At 41.3% G+C, this 21843-nt stretch overlaps 1 protein-coding gene across 1 annotated transcript in view; it reads right to left on the bottom strand.

Moving 5' to 3' along the window:
* Positions 1-694: 694 nt before the first annotated feature.
* The window catches only part of LOC309807482 (olfactory receptor 8B8-like), a gene marked incomplete at both ends in the record, with an annotated part of 33218 nt that continues 12069 nt past the window's right edge, over positions 695-21843 (bottom strand). The window contains 2 exon segments of the mRNA XM_082627165.1: positions 695-975; positions 978-1532. Of these exon segments, the coding sequence (XP_082483291.1) occupies positions 695-975; positions 978-1532 (836 nt within the window).

The following is a 21843-nucleotide window of genomic DNA, read 5'->3' on the forward strand; positions in this document are numbered from 1 at the left end:
AAATAATTCCCAAATCCTGTCCTTCGTAACCTTGACATGTTCTCTGAGGTCTTCCACCCAGCCTGGCCAAATCCCTTAAAGTCCAAGTCCCAGAAGCTCCACATCACTGTCTCAGGAGGTACCATGCTTGCTGCTCTCCAGGTCCTAGCACACTTCCCCCACACACTCTGCAAAATTCTTCAAGAATTTGTCTGGTCATTTAGCCAAGACCATCTCAACAAAATGTTATACCTCCTACCTTCATGCAAAAATGTGATATTTAAAATTAGCCCTTGAAAAGTTGCCTGAAATTTCTGTAGACAGAACCAGACTTTCATGTCCTAGACCAGCTCACATTTGAAATGAAACCTTCCAGGGCTGAGGGAGGAAGAAAGTGAACAGCAATGGAAGGAAATCAGTATTAGAAATCAAGAGCCTGGATTCTAGTTATAGTTCCCCTGCTGAGTAGCTGCATAACTAATGAACCTTGGTGAAGGTACATAAGCCTGTATGTATTCTCAGAAATATGATAGAACTTAACGAAATGATCCTAAATGTGAGTATCCTCTAGTTTTAAGAATCTGAATTTAAAAGGCTCTTGAAATGGGAAGGACAAACTTGTTTGAGAAAGAGTAAAAATTTCCTCCATGTAACCAGTGGAACTTGAATCATCTATGGAAGGAAAAATGTCCCTTTCCTAAGCATTGCCTCTTTCTCAGGAGAATGATTTTTTGCTCAACATTTTCTTCATAACAATTTTGACGTCCTTATTCCTCAGGCTATAGATTAATGGGTTGAGTATGGGCACCACAATGGTATAGAATGAGGAGGACACTTTCCCCAGGTTCATGGGTAAAAGAGAAGATGGTTTGAGGTACATGAACGCCCTTGACCCAAAGAAAAGAAAAACCACAATTATGTGGGAGCTACAGGTGCTGAAGGCTTTGGATGTGCCCTTGGTGGAGCTGAGGTGGAGGATACTGGAGAGGATGAGGCATAAGAAATGAAGATGGTAGCTGTGGGCACACCAATATCAATACCCACAACAACAAAAACCACCGGCTCATTTACATATGTGCTGGTGCAAGAGCGCTCAAGAAGGGGAAGGATGTCCCACATGAAGTGGTCAGCAAGGTTGTTGGCACAGAAGGTCAGTCTCCCCATGCATGCTGTGTGGGCCATGGCCCTAGCAAACCCCATCACGTAGACACCCAGCAAAATAGGTAAGCAGACCTGGGGAGACATGGTGGCCGTGTACACCAGCGGGTTACAGATGGTGACATAGCGGTCATATGCCATCTCTGACAGGATGAAGGACTCAGAGACAGCAAAGAAGATAAAGAAGAAGAGCTGAGTCATACACCCTGCACAGGAGATGATGTTCTTCATTGAGACAAAACTCATCAGCATTTTGGGAGTGACAACAGTGGGATAGCAGAAATCTATGAAGGACAAGTCATAGAGGAAAAAGTACATGGGGGTGTGCAGGTGAGAGTTGAGTCCAATCAGGGTTATCAAGCTCAGGTTCCCCACCACAGTGACCACGTAGAAACCTAGAAACAGGAAGAAGAGGGGGATCTGGAGTTCCTGCTAGTTGGTTAAGCCTTCGAGGATAAACTCTGTCACAGAAGAGGTCTCAGCTACTGTCCTCATTTAAGTCACTCCTTGGGAACAAGGGAAAAGAGTCACTTAGAGGGAGAGGGGGAGAGAGCACTGCTGCCCTCCCAGTCACCTCCCAGCTCTTTAGAATTAGATCCACACTTGGATATTTTGGACTTCAGCAGAAAGGCCTTTCCGGAAGCTATGGGTCTGTTCCCATGACCCCCTAGTGACTCTGCCTCTGGAGCACCATTGGGGGACGGATCTGCCTCCAAGAGGAGGGCCACTGCTGCTGGGAAGAAGGGACCCAAGGATGTACTGAGGAGTCTCCCGGATCTTTACTTCAGTCCATTTATTGTGTCATTCCAACTCCAGTGTCTGCTCAAGTTTACAGTAAACTGGGGTCAGTCTCTGGGAAGAGTCCTCTGAGAGGATGGAGCCAGCCCAGCTGTGCTAGAGTGTCCACCTCATGGTCAACTTGGACAGACCAGAAAAGGAAGGTGGTCCTTCCCAAAACCTTTACTACCTGAGGGTGGGGACTTAGGAAACGTTCAGCCCAGATGCCGTCACTCACCTCTTTGAGTCTGCAGCTTTAGCCCTGTCCCTGTCGGTCCAACTCTTGCCCTCGATTGTTCAGACAGACAAATGGCTCTGGTGCTAACACAGGTGAAGGAACTAAGTGTGGCCCCTTTAGTCGCTGTTCTATTTGGGAGATCAGAACTTGGACTGCCTTCGAATTCTTTCTGAACTAAAGAGCTTGATATCTGATGGAGGCTTTGCCCCGAGGCTTTTTTCCAGCTTGCAGAAGGGCGACAGCGTCCTCACCTGTAATCAGTGCCAGGCGGTGACAGGAGACTGAGCAGTTTTATTCTGGTTTTAGAGATCTAGGGACCTGATTAGAAATAGAAAACCAGAGATCCCCCAGAGCCACAGCCCTAAAAATTAACTCTAAAAAGAAGGAACTTTTGCTTATACCCCGGATAATATTTGAATGGGGTTTTAGAAACATTATTTGTTCAGTTAACAGCTACTCAGTGAAATGCAAAAATAATAATTTACCATTTATTGAGCACTTATTATATACGTATACCCAGCAGTCTTCCTCTCCTAGCACTTGTATGCTGAACCCAGCATGCAAGGATCCAAAGCATTTTACATATAATACTTTATTTTAATTCTCCCCCCAATCCTATGAACTAAGTTTTATCACTCCAATTTTAGAGATGAAGTATTTTACAAAATGTTACAAAGGTCATATGAAATCTAGGTCCATCTAACTCCAAATCTGGTATTTTTAACAATTGCATTTAATATCTCCCTTTGGGAGATAACTAACTGTATAAAGGCTTATCTTCAAGGCTCTGACATTCTCTTGGAAAAGATAAAATAGAATATATCTTATTAAATATGCAAAAATAGTAATAAGATACAGAAAAAATTATTTATTAAAAATAAAATGCATCTCTTCAATAAGTGGTGCTGGGAAAACTGGACAGCTACATGTAAACGAATGAAATTAGAACATTCCTTAACACCATACACAAAAATAAACTCAAAATGGATTAAAGACCTAAATGTAAGGCTGGATACTATAAAACTCTTAGAGGAAAACATAGGCAGAACACTCTTAGACATAATTTCGATCCACCTCCTAGAGTAATGAAAACAAAAACAAAAATAAACAAATGGGACCTAATTAAACTTAAAAGCTTTTGCACAGCAAAGAAACCATAAACAAAACCAAAAGATAGCCCTCATAATGGAAGAAAATATTTACAAACAAAGCGACCAACAAGGGATTAATCTCCAAAATATACAAACAGTTCATGCAGCTCAATATCAAAAAAGCAACCCAATCAAAAAAATGGGTGGAAGATCTAAATAGACATTTCTCCAAAGAAGACATACAAATGGCCAAAAAGCACATGAAATTGGTAGAGCCACTATGGAGAACAGTATGGAGGTTCCTTAAAAAACTAAAAATAGAGCTACTGTATGATCCAGCAGTTCCACTCCTGGGCATATATACAGAGAAAACCATAATTTGAAAAGATACATGGGCCGCAATGTTTGTTGCAGCTCTATTTATAATAGCCAGGCCATGGAAGCAACCTAAATTTCCATCAACAGATGAATGGATAAAGAAGATGTGGTACATATATACAATGGAATATTACCCAGCCATAAAAAAGAATGAAATAATGCCATTTGCAGCAACATGGATGGACCTAGAGATCGTCATACTGAGTGAAGTAAGTCAAAGACAAAGTATATGATATCACTTATGTGTGGAATCTAAAAAAAGGGTACAAATGAACTTATCTACAAAGCAGAAATAGAGTTATAGATGTAGAAAACAAACTTATGGTTACGAGGGGGTAAAGGGGTGGGGATAAATTGAGAGATTGGGATTGACATATACACACTACTATATATAAAATAGATAACTAATAAGGACCTACTGTATAGCACAGGGAACTCTGCTCAATACTCTGTAATGGCCTATATGGGAAAAGAATCTAAAAAATAAGTGGATATATGTATAATTGATTCACTTTGCTGTACAGCAGAAACTAACACAACATTGTAAATCAACTATACTCCAATAAAAATTTAAAATAAAATAAAATGCTATGCAAGTTTAGAGGAGGGCTTTCCACGTACCACCACTTACATTTCAGTTTATCACAGGAATTGCACAGTATCTAGTCCAGGAAGAACAAACCTTCCATCTCTTGGAATTTGAGCTTGACAGTAAAGAACAATCCTCATCAGTTAAGAACAATCCCCATCAGTTAGAACAGTTTTTTTCCAAAATTGCTAAATTGTTGGAATTCTCCTTGATATCCCCTGTCCTCCATCATCTCAGCTCTCTTTCGGTATCCTGGTACCCTCAGGCTGACCCTGAGGCCTTGTGTCTTGATCCCCCTTTCATCCCACTGAACTCACCAACATTTGTTTCCCTGTTTTGCTTGCTTTGCTCTTTTCCTAACTCCCCTTTCTCATGACAAAATTATCCCTCTATGTCCTAGACTCTTAGAATCTTCTTGAGCTCAGTGACACCTATTGGGGGCCTCATAGATTTGAAGCAGTACTAAAAATCATCTAATCCTGTGGTTCACAAACCTAGCTGTACAATTGAATTAAGTAAGTATATGCTTATTAAAAGTACATACCCTGCTGCTCTAATCCAGACATATAAATCAGAATTTCCAGGAGTGGGACTTTATAATTTGTTTTCTCTTCTGAATCTCCCCTGGTGATCTGAATATTTAGCCAGGTTTGGCATACTCTGATCTAATTCTCCCACCCTATATCTTCCAGTTAGGAAAATTCAGGCCCAACCAATCACAGAGCTGGTTGGTGGTAGAGTCTGGAATAAAACATGGGTCTCTAACCTCTGCAGTTGAAGAGAGTCTTGAGCTTATCCAGAAGAAGCTCACTTGGTCTTTAGTTTGACTGAAATGCAGAGTACAAGTAAAGGACATAATTGGACATCAGACCTGGAATAGCACCCCAGGGTCATACTAGGGAGAGACTTGAATGTCATGACAGGAAAAGTGTATGCAGTGTGAATCCATGGAACATTTTGAACAGGAGAATGAATGACATGATCAGATGTGCTGAGAAAGACCAGCGAGTCTCATGGGCTATTGGGTGTCAATGACTTGATGCCACAGTCCCTCCAGGCACTATGTTTCATCTTGTTTTCCAGACAAGATGCCTTAACTCAAAGCACAGCAATAAGATAAGGGACAAGGGATGGACTTTCAGAATAAAAAACAGGTAAATGGAACAAAAGGCCTTTCTAAGTTTACATTACAAATCATATAATGTGGGTCTTGCCTTATAGCTGTGGTATCCTCTACCTTCCACTCTGAACATTTTCACAAGGCCCCGAGTTCAGGTGCCATCACCAGGCTCTCGGTGTTGGACACCTTTTATGCCTCATTTCATATTACTCAGACTATGCTTTCAACTTCTACTGTTGCTCTGGCAGCTGGCTGCATGCAGTTGTAGCCAAACAAGAGTTACTCAGCTACACCACTACATACGCACTGCTTTCTGTCCTAGGATGTCTCTGCCACCACCTGTGGAACATCTGTGGGAATCTGCTCAGCCATTCTGGTACATGTGCAAACCTGGAAGTGTAAAGGAGTTAACACGCCCTGGAGCCAGTGGATAAATGCTCCCCTCTTGTGTGTCTCTAGTGGTTCATTCTTCATAGTATCTCAAAGGGCCTCAGAGAGATTGATCCTCAATTTCCCATTAGGGTAAACAGCCCAATAACCCACCCTTGGATTGGTTTTCTTTCCTATCCTGTTTCACTTTTCCTTTATCCTGAGATTGTTTCCAAAAATAAGCTACCTGCACACAGATCCTTGTCTCCAGCATGGCTTTTTGTGGAAACCCCAGCTAAGGTACTCCTAAAACCTAATACTTAAAGGTATTTGGAGCAGGTCTGACCAAAATTTGGAGCAGGTCCTCATTCCACCTGGGAGAAGCAGCCTCCCCCAAAGCTGTTTGATTCCAGGCAGAAAACCAAATGTGAATCATGAATTTACTGAGTACCTGAAATTCCATTTTGCAGAAAGTTTGGAGTATGTTCTATCAAAATGCCAAAAAAACCAGAAGGAGTAGGATCCCAAATCATCAGGTCACAGCCTAATGGAGATTAGCCAAAATATCCTATAGTGCCTTGTCCTGAGATCTGCTGCAGCTCTCCTCCCAACATATCTTTGTCTTTGTGAACATCCATATCCCTCCAGGAACATGAAGGATGGGCACTAGGTTTATTCAATGTGTCTTTAAATCGAACATAGAACCTGGCTTGCAGCAACTCACGACATGTTCATTAAGCTCAGATTCTCAATCTCTTCATCTGCAGAATGGGGATAATGATAATAATTCACAGGGTTGTTGTGAGAGTTAAATTAAATCAAATAATGGAAGACTTTCGCAAAGAGGTGGACACATAGAAAATCCTTTATAAATGTTATGAAATATACATAAAACAAATATAAAATATGTATAATTTAGAAAGGAATAAGGAAGAGAAAAAGCTCATTAAGAGGTAGATGAGGGCTTCCCTGGTGGCGCAGTGGTTGAGAGTCCGCCTGCCAATGCAGGGGACACGGGTTCGTGCCCCGGTCCAGGAAGATGCCACATGCCGCGGAGCGGCTGGGCCCGTGAGCCATGGCCACTGAGCCTGAGCGTCTGGAGCCTGTGCTCCACAACGGGAGAGGCCACAACAGTGAGAGGCCTGCGTAATGCAAAAAAAAAAAAAAAAAAAAAGAGGTAGATGAACCTGAAAGGGGCAAGAGGAGCTCATACAGGGTGGAAGAGGAAGAGAGCTGACAGAAATGAGAGGAGCTCTGAAATAATATTTTTTTCTTCAAAATTTTATGTAAGGCCCATCTTTCCAACACAACTTAATCCACAGACAGGCTCAAAGTCTTTGAATATTTCACCTTGTCCCTACTTCCTGTCCAAAACCAATGCTTTATTTTCAAATAACCACACTCTACCACACCACAAAGGCCAAATCACAAAGTCAGGTGAGCTTTCCTTTACAGTCTCCAATCTTCTCTTTCTGTACCCACTTCTAGTCTTGGTAAAAATCCCTCTTCCCCAAACACTCACAGTCCTAAGCTTTCTTTACCTTCAATTCTGTGTCAGAACCAATTCTCTAGAAAGATCTCACAGATTCATCAACAGTCGACTGAAGCTTATGGGAGATCACAAACATTCCACACCCTCTTCCAGGTATTATTTTTAGTGAAGACCAAATCTTTAGCCAAAAAACCACATCCCTAATTATGAACTTTCAGACAGTACTCAATTCATGAGAGGTACATTTTGGTCCGAATGAGACATTTGGAGTCATCATGCACTGGGTTTATAATGAGAACCTCATTGGTAGCTGTCTGTCCTCCACTTGGGAAGCTAATTATAATCCCGATGTCAGTCCTTTGTATGTGTGTGTGTGTTTTGTGTGTGAGTGTTGTGTGACACTTGCACATACCCGGTGCTTGCCAGTCCTCCATACGGGGAATATATTTTGCTCACAACTCAATAACAAGAGGCCTCAACCATGAATCTTAACACTTAGAAATTTGCCACTGCCTTGGTGATTAAAAGAAATTCCAATCCTTACTCTCACCCCCACTCTCAACTCACAGTTAAAGAAAATAAATCATTATTACAAACCTGAAATGACCCTCACAGGAAAGGGGCACCTTGGGGCACAGAAAGCAAAGAGGACCCAAGCTTCATTAAAAGTTGACTTCTCTAGGAGCCTTAGAGGATTCTTGTTTGGATAATAGACCAACCAAGGAAAGTTTCTCTGGATTTATGTCACTTCAGAGCCCGTTGCCATGGGAACTACATTTCAAAATCTTCTCAACTGGGGCTTCACTAAAGTCATGTTCCCTGAAGAGCAGATGAAGCCCAAGCAGGAAACAGTGTAGGAAGAACTATTCTTAACTGTATTCCTTTTGTTGCAGAACTGCCCTCCTTCCTAAACTTGAATCTCTATATAGTGCTTCTTTACTTTATTTACTTCCATTTTTTCTGTCTTTTTAAAATTATGATCTATTTGTGTCATTCCATGTGTGACACATGTAAATTCAATACAATGGCTCTCATGCACGTGTATTAACCCTCAGATTTCTGGTGGCACGAGGTTGGCCCCAAGTGTATTGACCATCACTACCCACCAGAGGCGGCCAAGTGCAAGTTACAGTTTCATAAGAAAAGGCACAGTACCTGACCAAAGGGAAAAGATGGCAGCTGACAGGTCTTCATTTGAAATAGCCTCTGTTAGCTCCTGAGAAAACAAATATCCGGAATTATGTGGCTCTGCATTATATTCAGTCTCAATATACTTTTATTAAACATTTTCAACTCCTTAACATGCAAATCTGTACATAAATGGTATATGTATTTAACATAGAATCCTAGAATAAGAAGGGAACTTGGAGGTCTATATTGGGGGTAATTAACATGTATTGAACACCTGTGTACCAAGCACTCTGCTAGTAATTTTACATACATTATGTCATTTATAGAAAATGAATAATCTACCCAAAGTACAGATTTGGCATGCTTAAAAATATCATCCAATGGATTATAGAATACAAGAATACTAATACTAATACTAATATTTTATCTCTTTAAGTGCTTACTATGTGCCAAAAACTATGCTAAGTGCTTTACGTATATTAACTCACTTAATGTTTTTAAAAATTCTATGAAGTAGGTACTGTTAACCTGCTCGGCACAAGAATGTTTCCTTGACTCAGAGGAATCAGACTTGGTTATCTCTTAGGACAGCCTGGTCTCCTTAAGCCTCCAGGTGTTTGTAGTGATGGAGGAATTAACAGATTAATTAGCTAGAATTAATAATCATAGGAGGAGAGTGGAGAGGAAAGATCAAGTATCAAAGGTGACTGAGATTTCAATCCCAGGACAATGAAAAAAGGAAGTAAAGATGGCAAATAAAGACCTAGATTTAGACCTGTCAAGTGCTGAAAGTACATCTAAGAGGGATGGTCAGGAAAAGCTGTGTGAGATGGGGCCATGAGGAGGAGGTCATCAAGATGTGCACTGGGAAATCACGTAAACAGTGGTGATCACAGAAACCACACGTCAAGGATTAAGGATGAAACTTTTCAATACAAAGGGAGGAGGAAGTTATTAGTAAATGTGACAGAGAAGGCCAGTGTGTTGGCCCTGAGCAGGCTTTGTAGTCAGATGACTTGAGTCCTGATCACATCACTCACTGGCCAAGTAAGATTATAGTGTTTGCCCCTTAGGGACCCAGTCTGTAAGCAGAGAGATTAATATCTAACATATGGCATTGTTGTGGGGAGCAGTTATCATAATTTTAATAAGTAATTTTGAATTAATGAAATATCTTAGGATCTGAATTGTTGCATATCTCTTTTTATCCACTTGGTCAAATTCTGCCTTTTACTTTTCATCCACTGTTTCAGGATTGAATTTCCCCAGCTCCAGCTATATCATAAGTTACTGCAAGGCAAGATGGTATGTCGAAATACCGTTTAATTTGCACACCCAATATTGAACCCAGTGACAAGTGCACATATTGTTCATTAATATTTACTAAGTTCAATAGAAAGAAGCGTAAATGGGGTTCAATAAAGTCCAGATTTGAAAATTGATACGTTCAGGGATACATTTATTTTTTTCAAATATTAAGGAATTTGTTAAGAGTTTTCCTAAATAGCTATGTGGTAAACGCATTTCCAAAAGGTAAATAATGTAGATTTCACACAAGTGGTTTTAGTATATTTTTGACATTTTAAATATGCTAATGTTGACACTGAACGGACAGTCATGTTAGATGGTGTGTACCTATTGGGTGTGACCTCCATAAACCAGGTATTTACAGAGTAGAAAGAACCTCCTGATATTTTGAGGACTGGCAAAGGAGACTTACTCAGTGACAGAAAGAGCTGCAAAGTCTTCCCAAGTCAGGAGCTGCCCAGAGCTCAGTTTCATCATAGCCCACAGTTTGGGGCTCTTAAAATAGGAATCCATTTTTAAGTGACATTTATCTCAGGAATATGTATGCTACTATAAAAAGCAAATTACGCTAACACTAACAATGTAAAATATATGATTTCAAGGTGTGTTAAGGGTACACCATGTTCCAAGATTGTGCTAGAGGGAGAAAAATGCAGGGCCATAGCATGGCCTTATTTAAAGGCAGTTTGATGGAGGGGAGGTTATTCTAGGTATTGGTGGGGATGTCTCAACTGATTCTTTAAAAATAAATCCTAAAAATTAAGATTCACTAATTTTGTAGAAAGCAACAGACTTTCTTTGTTGGACAGAGATGTCTCAGAAATCCTAATTGCAGGATGGTGAAGACGCTGCTATTTTTTAACATCTCTACTGGTCAGGAAAGCCACAACACCTCTGTAAAATGTACTATTCAAAGCTTTTTCTAGGGAACTTTTCTAAAGACTAGTTTTAATCAAGATGCAATGGGATGTAGTTGAAGGAACCAGGTTTAGGAGTCTAAAGATCTAGTCGTGTGGCCTTGGAAAAGTAAAAATGGTTTTCAGTCTGTGATCTCCTCTTCTGTAAACAGGAATATCAAACCTGCTTTATCTACCTCATGATGTTATCTATAGTACACCAGGTGTATTCCTTCCCCGCTCATCATTAAATGAAGTTTCTCAAATTTCCAACCTCCCCTTTCTTATCCGCCTGTCCCATACAATTTCCCAGAATAATTCCATCCACTCCTATGGTTTAAGTGTCATTAACTGATGTGTTAATTATGAATTAATTGCTTTCAGTATTTAATTGTTGAAAGGACTCACAACATTCAAACGTTTTACACTCACAGAACGGCTTTATCACAAGCACAGCAACAGCACGAGAAGGGTATGCAATGAAAGAGGTCCAGATATTTTTGGCATGGGCTTCCTTGCCCTCCCACCACTGGATTACATAAGATGCACTTTGTCACTGGGTCTTGAATCACCACCAGCATACGTGGGAAGCTTCTTTGTACCGAGAAGTCCCAAGTCTGCTCCTTTTATAATGAACTGGTCTTGTAGACATAGTCTACCTATGAGACCAGCCTGAACCGTTGAGACCCCCCAGCCTCTGCCAAAACCAAGTATTATTATTGCTACTATTATTTTATTAAATTATTATAATCCAACTATTACTACCAGACAGTATTGGCAAGCTGGTACATCCTGCCCTAAAACGGTTCAGGAGCCCATGGTTATAAAACACTATTATCTGTAGTAAATATATTCCATAGCCTTGGCCACTGGTCAGTACCATGCCTCAGGGAGCTCTGAAGATAAACATGCAATCAATCCATACTGTCTAAAATGAACCCATGCTATAACATTGATAGCTGACAAATGTATGTGTCTAGCTCAGACTTATACCCTCTACTATCAACAGCCTATCAGACATCCCAACTTGAATATCTCAAACACCTAAAACTCAGTCATGTGGAATAAATTTCTCTTCTCCCTAAAATGTTCTCTTCTCTTATGTTCTTTAATGAAGGCAAAATACAAAATTAACAAAGAAAATTAACACAGTCTTCTTATTTGCTGACCTCTCCATCCAGCCCCAAATCATAGATATTGATAATTGAGCTGAAACTTAACTTCTCAGTAAGGATTCAAAAAGCCTGTCACTAGCTAGGACATGGAAGCAACCTAAGTGTCCATTGACAGATGAATGGATAAAGAAGATGTGGCACATATATACAATGGAATATTACTCAGCCATAAAAAGAAATGAAATTGAGTTATTTGTAGTGAGGTGGATGGACCTAGCGTCTGTCATACAGAGTGAAGTAAGTCAGAAAGAGAAAAACAGATACCGTACACTAACACATAGATATGGAATCTAAAAAAAAATGCGGTTCTGAAGAATCTGGGATAGGACAGGAATAAAGACACAGATGTAGAGAATGAACTTGAGGACATGGGGAGGGGGAAGGGTAAGCTGGGACGAAGTGAGAGAGTGGCATGGACATATATACACTACCAAATGTAAAATAGATAGCTAGTGGGAAGCAGCCATATAGCACATGGAGATCAGCTCGGTGCTTTGTGATCATGCAGAGGGGTGGGATAGAGAGGGTGGGGGCGAGACGCAAGAGAGAGGAGATATGGGGATATATGTTTATGTATAGCTGATTCACTTTGTTATACAGCAGAAACTAACACACCATTGTAAAGCAATTATACTCCAATTAAGATGTTTAAAAAAAGAAACCTGTCACTTAGTTACCATAAGCAAAGCAAAACAAGCTATTTGGCATGGATAATCAGAGAGCTACATCTTTTTATTTTTAATCTTTTTACTTCATTGTTAATACACAAAGTTACCTCTCTGTATCCTCAGGTTCTGCATTTGCGGATTCAACTAGAGATTGAAAATATTCAAAAAAAAAATCCAGAAAGTTCCAAAAAGTTAACTTGAATTTGCCTCATGCCACCAACCATTTACATAACATTTACATTGTATTTACAACTATTTACGTAGTATTTACGTTGTATTAGGTATTATAAGCCATCTTGAGATGATTTAAAATATACAAGTATATGGGAGGATGTGTGTAGGTTATATGCAAGTACTACTCCACTTTATATAAGGGACTTGAGCATCCCCGAGTTTTGGCATCCACAGGGCAGGGGGCGTCCTGGAACCAGTCCTGGAACCAGCAGATACTGAGGGATGACTGTATATACCCACATATATATGCATAACTTTGCATTAATGCATAAATGCAGACACATGATTTTTTGTGAATGTGCGCACTTGGTATAAGGCCCAACATTATGTGTTGCCTTGACATCTGAGGGAAACCAGGAGGGCCTCAAATGGCCTAACCATGAGTTCCCCACAGGACTCCAGTCCCACTGATGAGGTCTCCCAACCAAGCCACCCCCCCCTTATCATGGGGTCCAGGCACTGTCCCTGCTTCTCCCTGAGTATCCTAGAATTTCAGTGCCCTGTTAGCCTGAGAAAGTATTCAGATAGCCAATTACCTTCTCCCCTGGGAAGCAGGGGCAACTCATCCTCTCAATACTAGGAAGCCTGCCTCCCACAGCCCCTGGATGTCCTCTCTGTTTCTAGTGCAACCCTCTCGTGAACCTGCATGACCTGCAGTGTTCCCCCCACCCCAGGTTGTGAGTATACGTGAGTAGTAAACATTTTGGGAAAAGATCAGGCTCAGAGAGACAAAACGTGTTGGGGGATGAATCAGAGCTCAGAGCCAACGTCCCTGGGACAAAGTGTACTATGAGGGGGAGCAATCCTTCATGAGTTTGGATCTCCAGTTGCATCCCAGACAACAAAATGAAGGCCTTCAATGCGTTTAAAAAATCAAACCAAATCCCACAGCAATTAAATGGGTGGTCTGGCTCCACAGCACTCCCTCTCCTCCACTCACCTCATTAATGAGAGAGCAGCATAAAGCCACAGGGCTCCACCTACTCGGAGAGAGCAGCCTGGCACCAGGCCCAGGTGAAGTCCCAACCTCTGCATCTTCCACCAGCAAGGACCCAGTCCAGGTCAAGCCTCCCTGTAATTACCACCGTCCTGGCCATGTTAGCATGCCGTGTTATTTAGAGAATCATCTCTTGCTCCTAGCACAGATATTCCCAATACTGGAACTGCAGACACTCTCTGCTCAGAGCCAGCTGCCTGAAACCACTGTGTCCGCACTCTGCCTATCCTGGGATTCCATCCTCACAGCTCTGTATACCCACATTTAGTAACACCATGTCACATATACAGCTGCAGAGCACATAGATGCTTCCAGGTACCCCACTGCCTCCACAGGGGCCCCACCCTAAGGGATTGGGCCCAGTGCATCCCTTGGATCAATGGTCAAGTTCATAGTTGTAGGCCTCCCACTGTTGCTGATGTTGGCATTTTCCCAAGTGTTCTCCTTACTGCCACAGTCCACTTTTGAATTGTAGCCCATAGTTTGAAAAATCCTAGTCTGAAGCATGCATGTCCTTTGGAGACCAAAAGAGAAAAGACAAAAAATGTAAGAAAGTTATTATTATATTATCACCTCCATAATTATTATCAGCGCCATAATTTTTCAATCAAAAACCTAGAAACAAGCTATTTTATCTTCAGGTTAGTTTTTATTATCTTGGGAAATAAAATTTCTAATTATTTAGAAAGAATTACTTCTAATTCTTACTTTTGGGGCACAATATTTTTTCAGGGCTTAGAAGTCTCAAAAGTTCTTAGGCAAGACAGTTATCATCTCTGAACTGTCTTTCACTCCTTATCCCCAAAAGCTATTGATTACATATTGTTCGTGCCTCACACTTCCTGGTACATAGTATGTGCTAAATAAATGTTGCTTGTATTTCTTCTCTACCTTTCTTCCCACCTCTTATAAACTCCATCTAAATCATTATTACTTGTACTGTTTGGGCTCTTGATTTATTCAGCCACTCCACAATCCCTGTTAAAGGGAACATGGAAGAGCTGGGAGATCTGACCCTTTTTTTTTCTTTTGATGCTATCTGTTTCTAAATTATTCATGGAGGGAGCCTCAAACTCACATTGCCTGTTTCTTCACCATAAAATGGGGAAAAGCATCAGTGTCTCTAATTTCTCTTTCTTGGGGAACGATGATGGGAAAACCAAAGCCAAGAGCATTCCCACTGTATTCACTCCTTTCCTCCAAGATCATTCCCAACCTATACCGCTCCTCTACATCTAAGCTCAAAGTTGAGGCAATAAATCTTCTAAAAGATGTCACCTATCCCAGGAAGTGGATATCAACATCACCCTGCAGGAGGACTGATACCAAAATGCGGGTTAGCAGACACAGCCAGCTGCTGGCCTGTCTGGGTCCAGTAGCCGTTTGGAAAGAGAACTCCCAGACTAGTAGCCTGAGTCAGTGTATTTAGCTGGCCCCGGGCAAACAGAAGAGTGAATGCTGTCCGCTTTCCTACCATGGCACAGCAAGGGCCAACCAGAAGACTTGGGCACAGGAGATGGACAATGCCTGCCAAATGCAAAAATCTGGAAAGAGGCTAAGAAGTAGCCCCCAGAGAATTCCTTGTGTCTCAGTTCTCATCCTTTATCGCAGCAGAGGGCTGCCTGAACAGTATTCCTGTTCCAGGGCTTCCTATGGGGGCTTCTTTCCCAGTAACTTCAGTAACCAGTAGGGTGCCTTTGTGGTCAGCCCATGTGGGAACTGCCCAGCTCACCACAAACACGAGACTGGCCAAGACAAGATGACAAGTCCCATTTTCCTGGGTTAGATTCACAGCCCACCTCTAGATACCTTCTGCTGCTTGAGACAACAATGGCAGAATCATATTCTCTGTTTCATCTGAGTTTCTTTTATTCATGTTATAATCCTTCTTCAAATGCTGGCTGATCCTTGGCTGTTCTCTTGAAACTAAGAATATCCTAAGTGTCCTAAGGACACTCAGGTGGTTTGGGCCATACTTGGAAACTAGAGGACTTCACTCTTCAGTGGGTCATGTGGCTATTTTATTGGAGAAACCTTAACTTCAATATCTATAGGTCTTTCCTCATAGGCTGGTCAGTTTCACCAGAAAGGAGACCCCAGTCTCCTAATTTACGAGTGGAGAGAGAGTGGCCTTAATAACAATGCTGCCCACATTCAGAGAGTTTGGTGATTAAGTCCAAAAATTTCACCCCTGTCTTTTCAGTTCAGTCCCCTGCCCATGGCTGTGCCTGGTGTCCAGGGTCCAGGGTACCCCTGGTTCAAACTCTCCAAAGAGTAAACCTTAAGATTTCTGCCAGGCCAGGGCAGGACAGGAAAATTGCAAAACTGTACCTGTGACAGGGGAGGGGAATAAGAAAGAAAAAGCATGTATTATGTCAACAATTATTCTGACGTATTAATATAAGTAGTGTCAACTAAAAAAATGTTCACAACCTAAAAGTTGAGAGTTATGTTTTATTTGGAGGACACACTGAGGACTTCAAGCCCAGGAGGCAGAATCTCGAGTAAGCCTGAGAAAACTGCTCTGAGGAGGCAAAGGGGGAGCAGGATATATAGGGGTTTGGCAACAAAGGGCAGGTAGTAGGAACAAAAGATTATTGTTAGTAAAAGAAAACTAGATATCTCAAGTTAAGGAATTTAGCCCTTTTCTATGCATGGGAAGATGCAAGAGTCTGGGCTCACTGGAATCAATCCTTTGATGTGCACCTCAGCTATCTGGGACCAGTATCCTGTGCTTTCACATCCTGAGTTTCCTCAGGGCTCACCGTGGGGAGTGGCTGCAGTCTGACGGCTGCTAGATGGCAGGTATTCTTTTCCTTCCTGAGTTCCCTCAGGGCTCACCAGCTCACCGGTGGTGGCCGCATCACTGTTGACTGTGACATCCTTTGTTTACTGATATGGCAGGCAATATTTTATTTCTCAGTAGCAAGTTGCTTAAAGGCTCTAAACTCCAGTTACCTCATCTGTTAAATGGGTTAATAAAACCTACCTTCACCATTGTGCAGCTCAGGAAGTGGGCCTCTTTTTTATCCCTATACAGTGTATAGATTTTCAAGAACAAATTTCACTAAATTGTATGTGGGATATGAAGCCTCACATTTCCTTTTGAAAGGAAGAAAATGGCGGTGGGGGGGTAGTTTCTAGCACTCTGCAAAATGCTTTTCATAAATTATGTACATTAACATTAGTAGCAGCCTTGTGAGACTAGTATTATTTCTATTTTACAGGTAACTAAACAGGGTTTAATGAAGGGAAATAATTGGCTCAAATACACGTGGTTAGTAAAAGATAGAGCTGCAAACCCATGCCTGCCGTATCTCAGGTTGTGCTCACACCAGTGCACCGTGCTACAGTATAGCCAAACGTTTACATGATAACTCTGATTAGAAATCTGTAGTTACAGGTTAGGTGGGCTTCAGGTAAGAATCAATTCTTTAATTCTCAGAAAAATTGAAGCCATATACCAATATCGTCCAGTGCAAAGTATATGGGATGTATGGCTAGTTGGAGCTGGTTCAAACTCTAGCTCCTTCATTTATTTCGAGAACAAAAATGAACTCTGCAAGGTAGTAGGATTTCTTTTGCAGGTTAAAGGCATTGGCAGTGCTGGTCTCGCAAGGGAGAAGTCGATACTCAAACAAAAGCCAACTCTGAGAAAGATAGTCCTAAGTGTGGTGAGGAAGGGGAAGTCAGTCTCCACTATGTCTGAACATTAAGACATCGACATTATGCACATGAGACTTTAAATACTGAGGGTGGGAGGTGGCTTCTTCCACAGGAGATGGAATGAGACTAACCCCTGGGGGGCACACACTGAAGATGAGTAACGTGTAAGACACATTCTCCACAAAACTATATGTGTGTGTGTATACATATATATGTACATTTTTTTCTTATGTATTAATATATATTATACAGACAAAAAAGAATCTTTAAGTGTCACTGAATTTTTCCATATGATAGATCTATAGACATACAATGCAGGTACTCCCTAGCCTTCAGGACAACCATTTTGGAAGTCTCATTTGAAAGTCAATGGCCTAGGGACTTCCCTGGTGGTCCAGTGGGTAAGACTCCACACTCTCAATGCAGGGGACCCAGGTTCAATCCCTAGTCGGGGAACTAGATTCTGCATGCATGCTGCAGCAAAGAGTCCACATGCTGCAACTAAAAAAGAAAAGGTCCCGCATGCCGCAACAAAGATCCTTCATGCTGCCAGCTAAGACCCGGCGGCGCCAAAAATGAAAAAATAAATATTAAAAACGTAAATGAAGTATAAAAAAAGAATATTTGAAAGTCAATGGCCTGGCCTTTATGCAGCCCTTTTTCCAGGGACAGCCTGTGAGGCCTGCATGCTGGGCAGTGTTGTTGGCCTCAGGTAGAAGACCCAAGGGCAAGAGGAGAAGGAATCTCCAGTGAAGAGTCTGGGTCACTTGGTCCAGTAACTTCTCTGTACTCAGAGAATCTCCTTCCAGTTTCAGTTTTGAATGTTCTAAGGTTAACTTTTAGAAGACTAGCATTCTCTCTTAGCATGAAGACTCTTCTACTCAGCGTGTTTTCCATTCTCCTGTGAGTTTCAGCAAACGTAAAGCAATAACCAAGCAAAGACATGAGACAAAAGTAATTATCTTGGTTCCTTAGGGTATAAAATAAAACTCCTTTCTTTCATATTGTAATTTATTGTCTATCACTCCATTCATTTATACAATCTAAAAATATGTATAGGAAACTGTTTTTGGCTATATTACTGTTTGAAATTTAAAAACAGTCCTTCCAGTTCAGCATGCATTAAAATGCTGGATTTTTTTTTTTTTTAAAAAGCACAATTTTGGTGCCTGACTTAGCTCTCAGGAAAGTAAAGAAGTTCCTGGGAAGGGCAGAAAAGATAAGAAGATGGGAATAAAATGAAGTAGGTGAGCTTGCTCTTATCCTGGGGAAACTGGCCTTCCCTATAGAAGGGGAGAAGCACATCATATGCTCAGCTTGGTCTCCCAGTCCTAGCAGTTAGGAGCATTCCTCCCCCTTGAGGAAGAATGAGGAGGGAAATTCCTCCCACTCTTTATCCTCCTGGGGCATGGAAACATAGGTACCCAATGAGACCAAAGAAAATCTGCCCAGTCACAGGAATTATTTGCACAAAGCCACATTTCCTTTCACGGAGAAGCATATAAATACGTGTACCACATATGCACATAATGACATGCTAAATACTTGCTTCCAAAGTTCCATAAATATAAATCAAATATATTTAATACGAAACACTTTTAAAGTCAAAGAAGTATCTAAAAAAAAGTTAAAAACACAAATTCTCATGCATTATTTCCCCCTCATATTTTCTGTTTTCCTGTATTAATTAATTCTGTGCCATGATCTGGGAGCCCAGGATATTCAGGTACAGTTTTTTGATAAAGGGATAAAATTTTTCTGAACAATTATCATAACTGTGCAAGGGCAATTCAGAGAGACATTAGCTCTAATTGGGGGCTGTTATTTAAGGAGCCTGCTCTCCCACAGCATAAATAACTTCAAGAAGAGAAAGGGTAGAGACACTGCTCTGAAGATACTCACCAGCACTTCCTACTTAGGACGACATTCCTGAATTCAGAGCGTGCACAAGGCCCTCTGCCATTCTTTGTGTGGGCAGGTAGGGGAAAGAGATATGTAACTGCCGATTGTATCTCTGTTTCACCTGGTGCCTCTATCCTACAGCCTGGTGAGGTAGGTAAGTATACCAGCGCTGGCCAGATGAGGGCTTAGAAAACCTCTGATCATCCGGTTCGCCAACTAGGTGCTTAAGGCCCATAAACCAGAGCAAAGCCATATAGTTTACAAGATTGTAGGTAGGAGGTAGGAAGACCACAGGGATAATACAGGAGCTGGTACCCCCTGTAGGCCTGAAGTGGCAAGGAGAGCAAGCTGTGCGGGGAGGGCAGCTCTACCTGAGTGTGACTCTTGTGGATGCAGCCCACAGCACTCCCACAGGGGAAGGCTGGAGGAATAAGTACCCTGTGCTCACTCTCCCTTTCCCCACATTGCTTGCTGCAGAGGATAAAAGAGTCTGCTAATGCAGTCCATATCGGTCAGACTCCCCGAGGACAGCGCAGGATGGACAAGTGTGAAGAATGGATTTGGATGGAGCAAAAGGAGGATAATCAGCATAGTCATAAGCACAGCCCTAAAAATGAGACCCAAATGGATAGAAAGAATAACATGATAAAATGTAGGCTACCCAGATATCTCGGGCGTATCAAACAGGAAGCTGGGAGCAGCAAGAAGACATCCACGTTCTCCAGGGGAGCGAGGTATGTTGAAAACTGCCAGGTTTTGTCAGAATTGGAATACGGGCAGCATAAGTGAGAAGGAATCAGTGGTTCCAGAGCTAAATGCCTTGGGCAAAGCAAACTTAGCAGAAACCAAGATACTTACCACTAACAGCAAAACAGGCCTGTTGCGTTCCATTACAGAAGGGAGCAGTTGATTCCACAACCAAAACCTCACCCAACATAAGAACCTGAGAACATAGAGAAGTACATCGGAAAGAGGAAAAGCTCAAGAGACAAATGGACAATTGAGTTGTGATGTGTTTTTCGTTTTCTTTTTTCACTAATGTGACAGCAATGACATAAAGACGTGTCTGTCTGTTGGGGAGTGCACTACATACTGTCAGTGCGTCACCATATCCCTCAGATCCCTTTTTCAAATTGTTACGCATGCCAGCTTCAAATAAGCGTTCACAAAATTCCAACACCTGTCCCCGCTTCTCTTTGCCAGAAAGCTTGGCTCGGGATGCTGGCGACTGGTTTGCCTACTCAGGAGAGACAGAAGTTCTGAGAATGTGCATTCCTTTGAAGGCAACCCAGAATGAATGATTGATTAGTGTAAAAGCCTAAATACTCCAGCTCCCTAAGTGTTAATGAAGACAGCTCCAAGATGTAAGGTAAACTGAAAGATCACGGCAGTGAGCGCTGACAAAAACATTTAAGTAGAATCTGTGCTTCTTACAAAACACCGCCCTAAACGAGGCTAAATTTCTGACAGTGTGCATTGCATATCATACTTAGACCTGAGTCACTTGATCTAGGAAAAGACCCTTCTCATCCAGAGTTAGAGGAGGCTGAGGGACAGCCTGTACCCAGACAAGCCAGCAAGAACAGAGAGCAATTGCTGTGGGAAAAGTGTACCATTCACCTCTGTTGTAAAATGCTGTCTTTTCTTTTCAAGTGTGTATAAAATCATAGGTCTGGAAATCAGACATGGCCTTTTAAAAAATAATCTTCTCAATCTCCTGGAGTCTTCTTTTTTTGCCTCCACTAAATAGTTATTAAGCATCTATTGTATGCCAGTTACTCTCCTCAGCAGCGTTGAGATAACCAGACAGACACCACAGACACTGCCCTCACTGAATTTATATTGTGTGAGGATCAGCCATGCATAAATAGGCAACTGCTTTATGTGCAGTAAATGTTCTAACAGGTTAAGTGAAGGGTGCTGTGGGAGCACATACAGAGACACCTAGTCTTAATGGGAAAAGGAAGAAATGGGTATTTATGTTACAAATCTCTAAAAAATTTATTATAACTGACAAAGTGTCTTATGTGCTTCACAAAGCCCTATATTCCTGTCCTCCAATTTGAAGGATGCCAAAACTGTGGTAAAATTGAGATGAAGTCTTAGTGGATAAGGTTTATGTATCCAGAGAGAAAAACAAGAAGAAAAGATAGATGTACAATGCCCTTTCACTGTCATCCTAGTAAGAGAGGCAAGTAAAGAGAAGAAAATAATGTAAACTATGCTTAAAGAATCAGGGTGATTACTTTTTATGAGCTACCATATAGCCTTATTAGTACAATGTGTCTGGCAAAGAGTAGACATTTCATAAAGGTATTAATCTATTGTTGGGAGTTTAAATTGGAATGAATTCACTGGGAAAGAAATATCAAATTCAAAACATCATGCCGTTTGATGCTACAGTTTCCTGTGGAGAATCTATCCTGAGGAAATCGCCATAAATCTAGCCAGAGATTTTTTACACAAAGGTGATAGTCACAGTATTATTTATACTAATGAAACATCGGAGGATTTGAAACAGGGCAAAAATGTTACAAAGTATGATACAGTCATATGATGAAATCATATGTAGCAAAACTATAATTTAAAGAATAATAATGAAAAACTCATGACAATAACACTTGGAAACATTTTGTAACATAAAATATAAAGTATAATCCTACTGAAAGAAAATG

Source organism: Mesoplodon mirus, assembly GCF_964341445.2.
Source record: "Mesoplodon mirus genome assembly, chromosome: 7".
NCBI lineage: Eukaryota > Metazoa > Chordata > Mammalia > Artiodactyla > Ziphiidae > Mesoplodon > Mesoplodon mirus.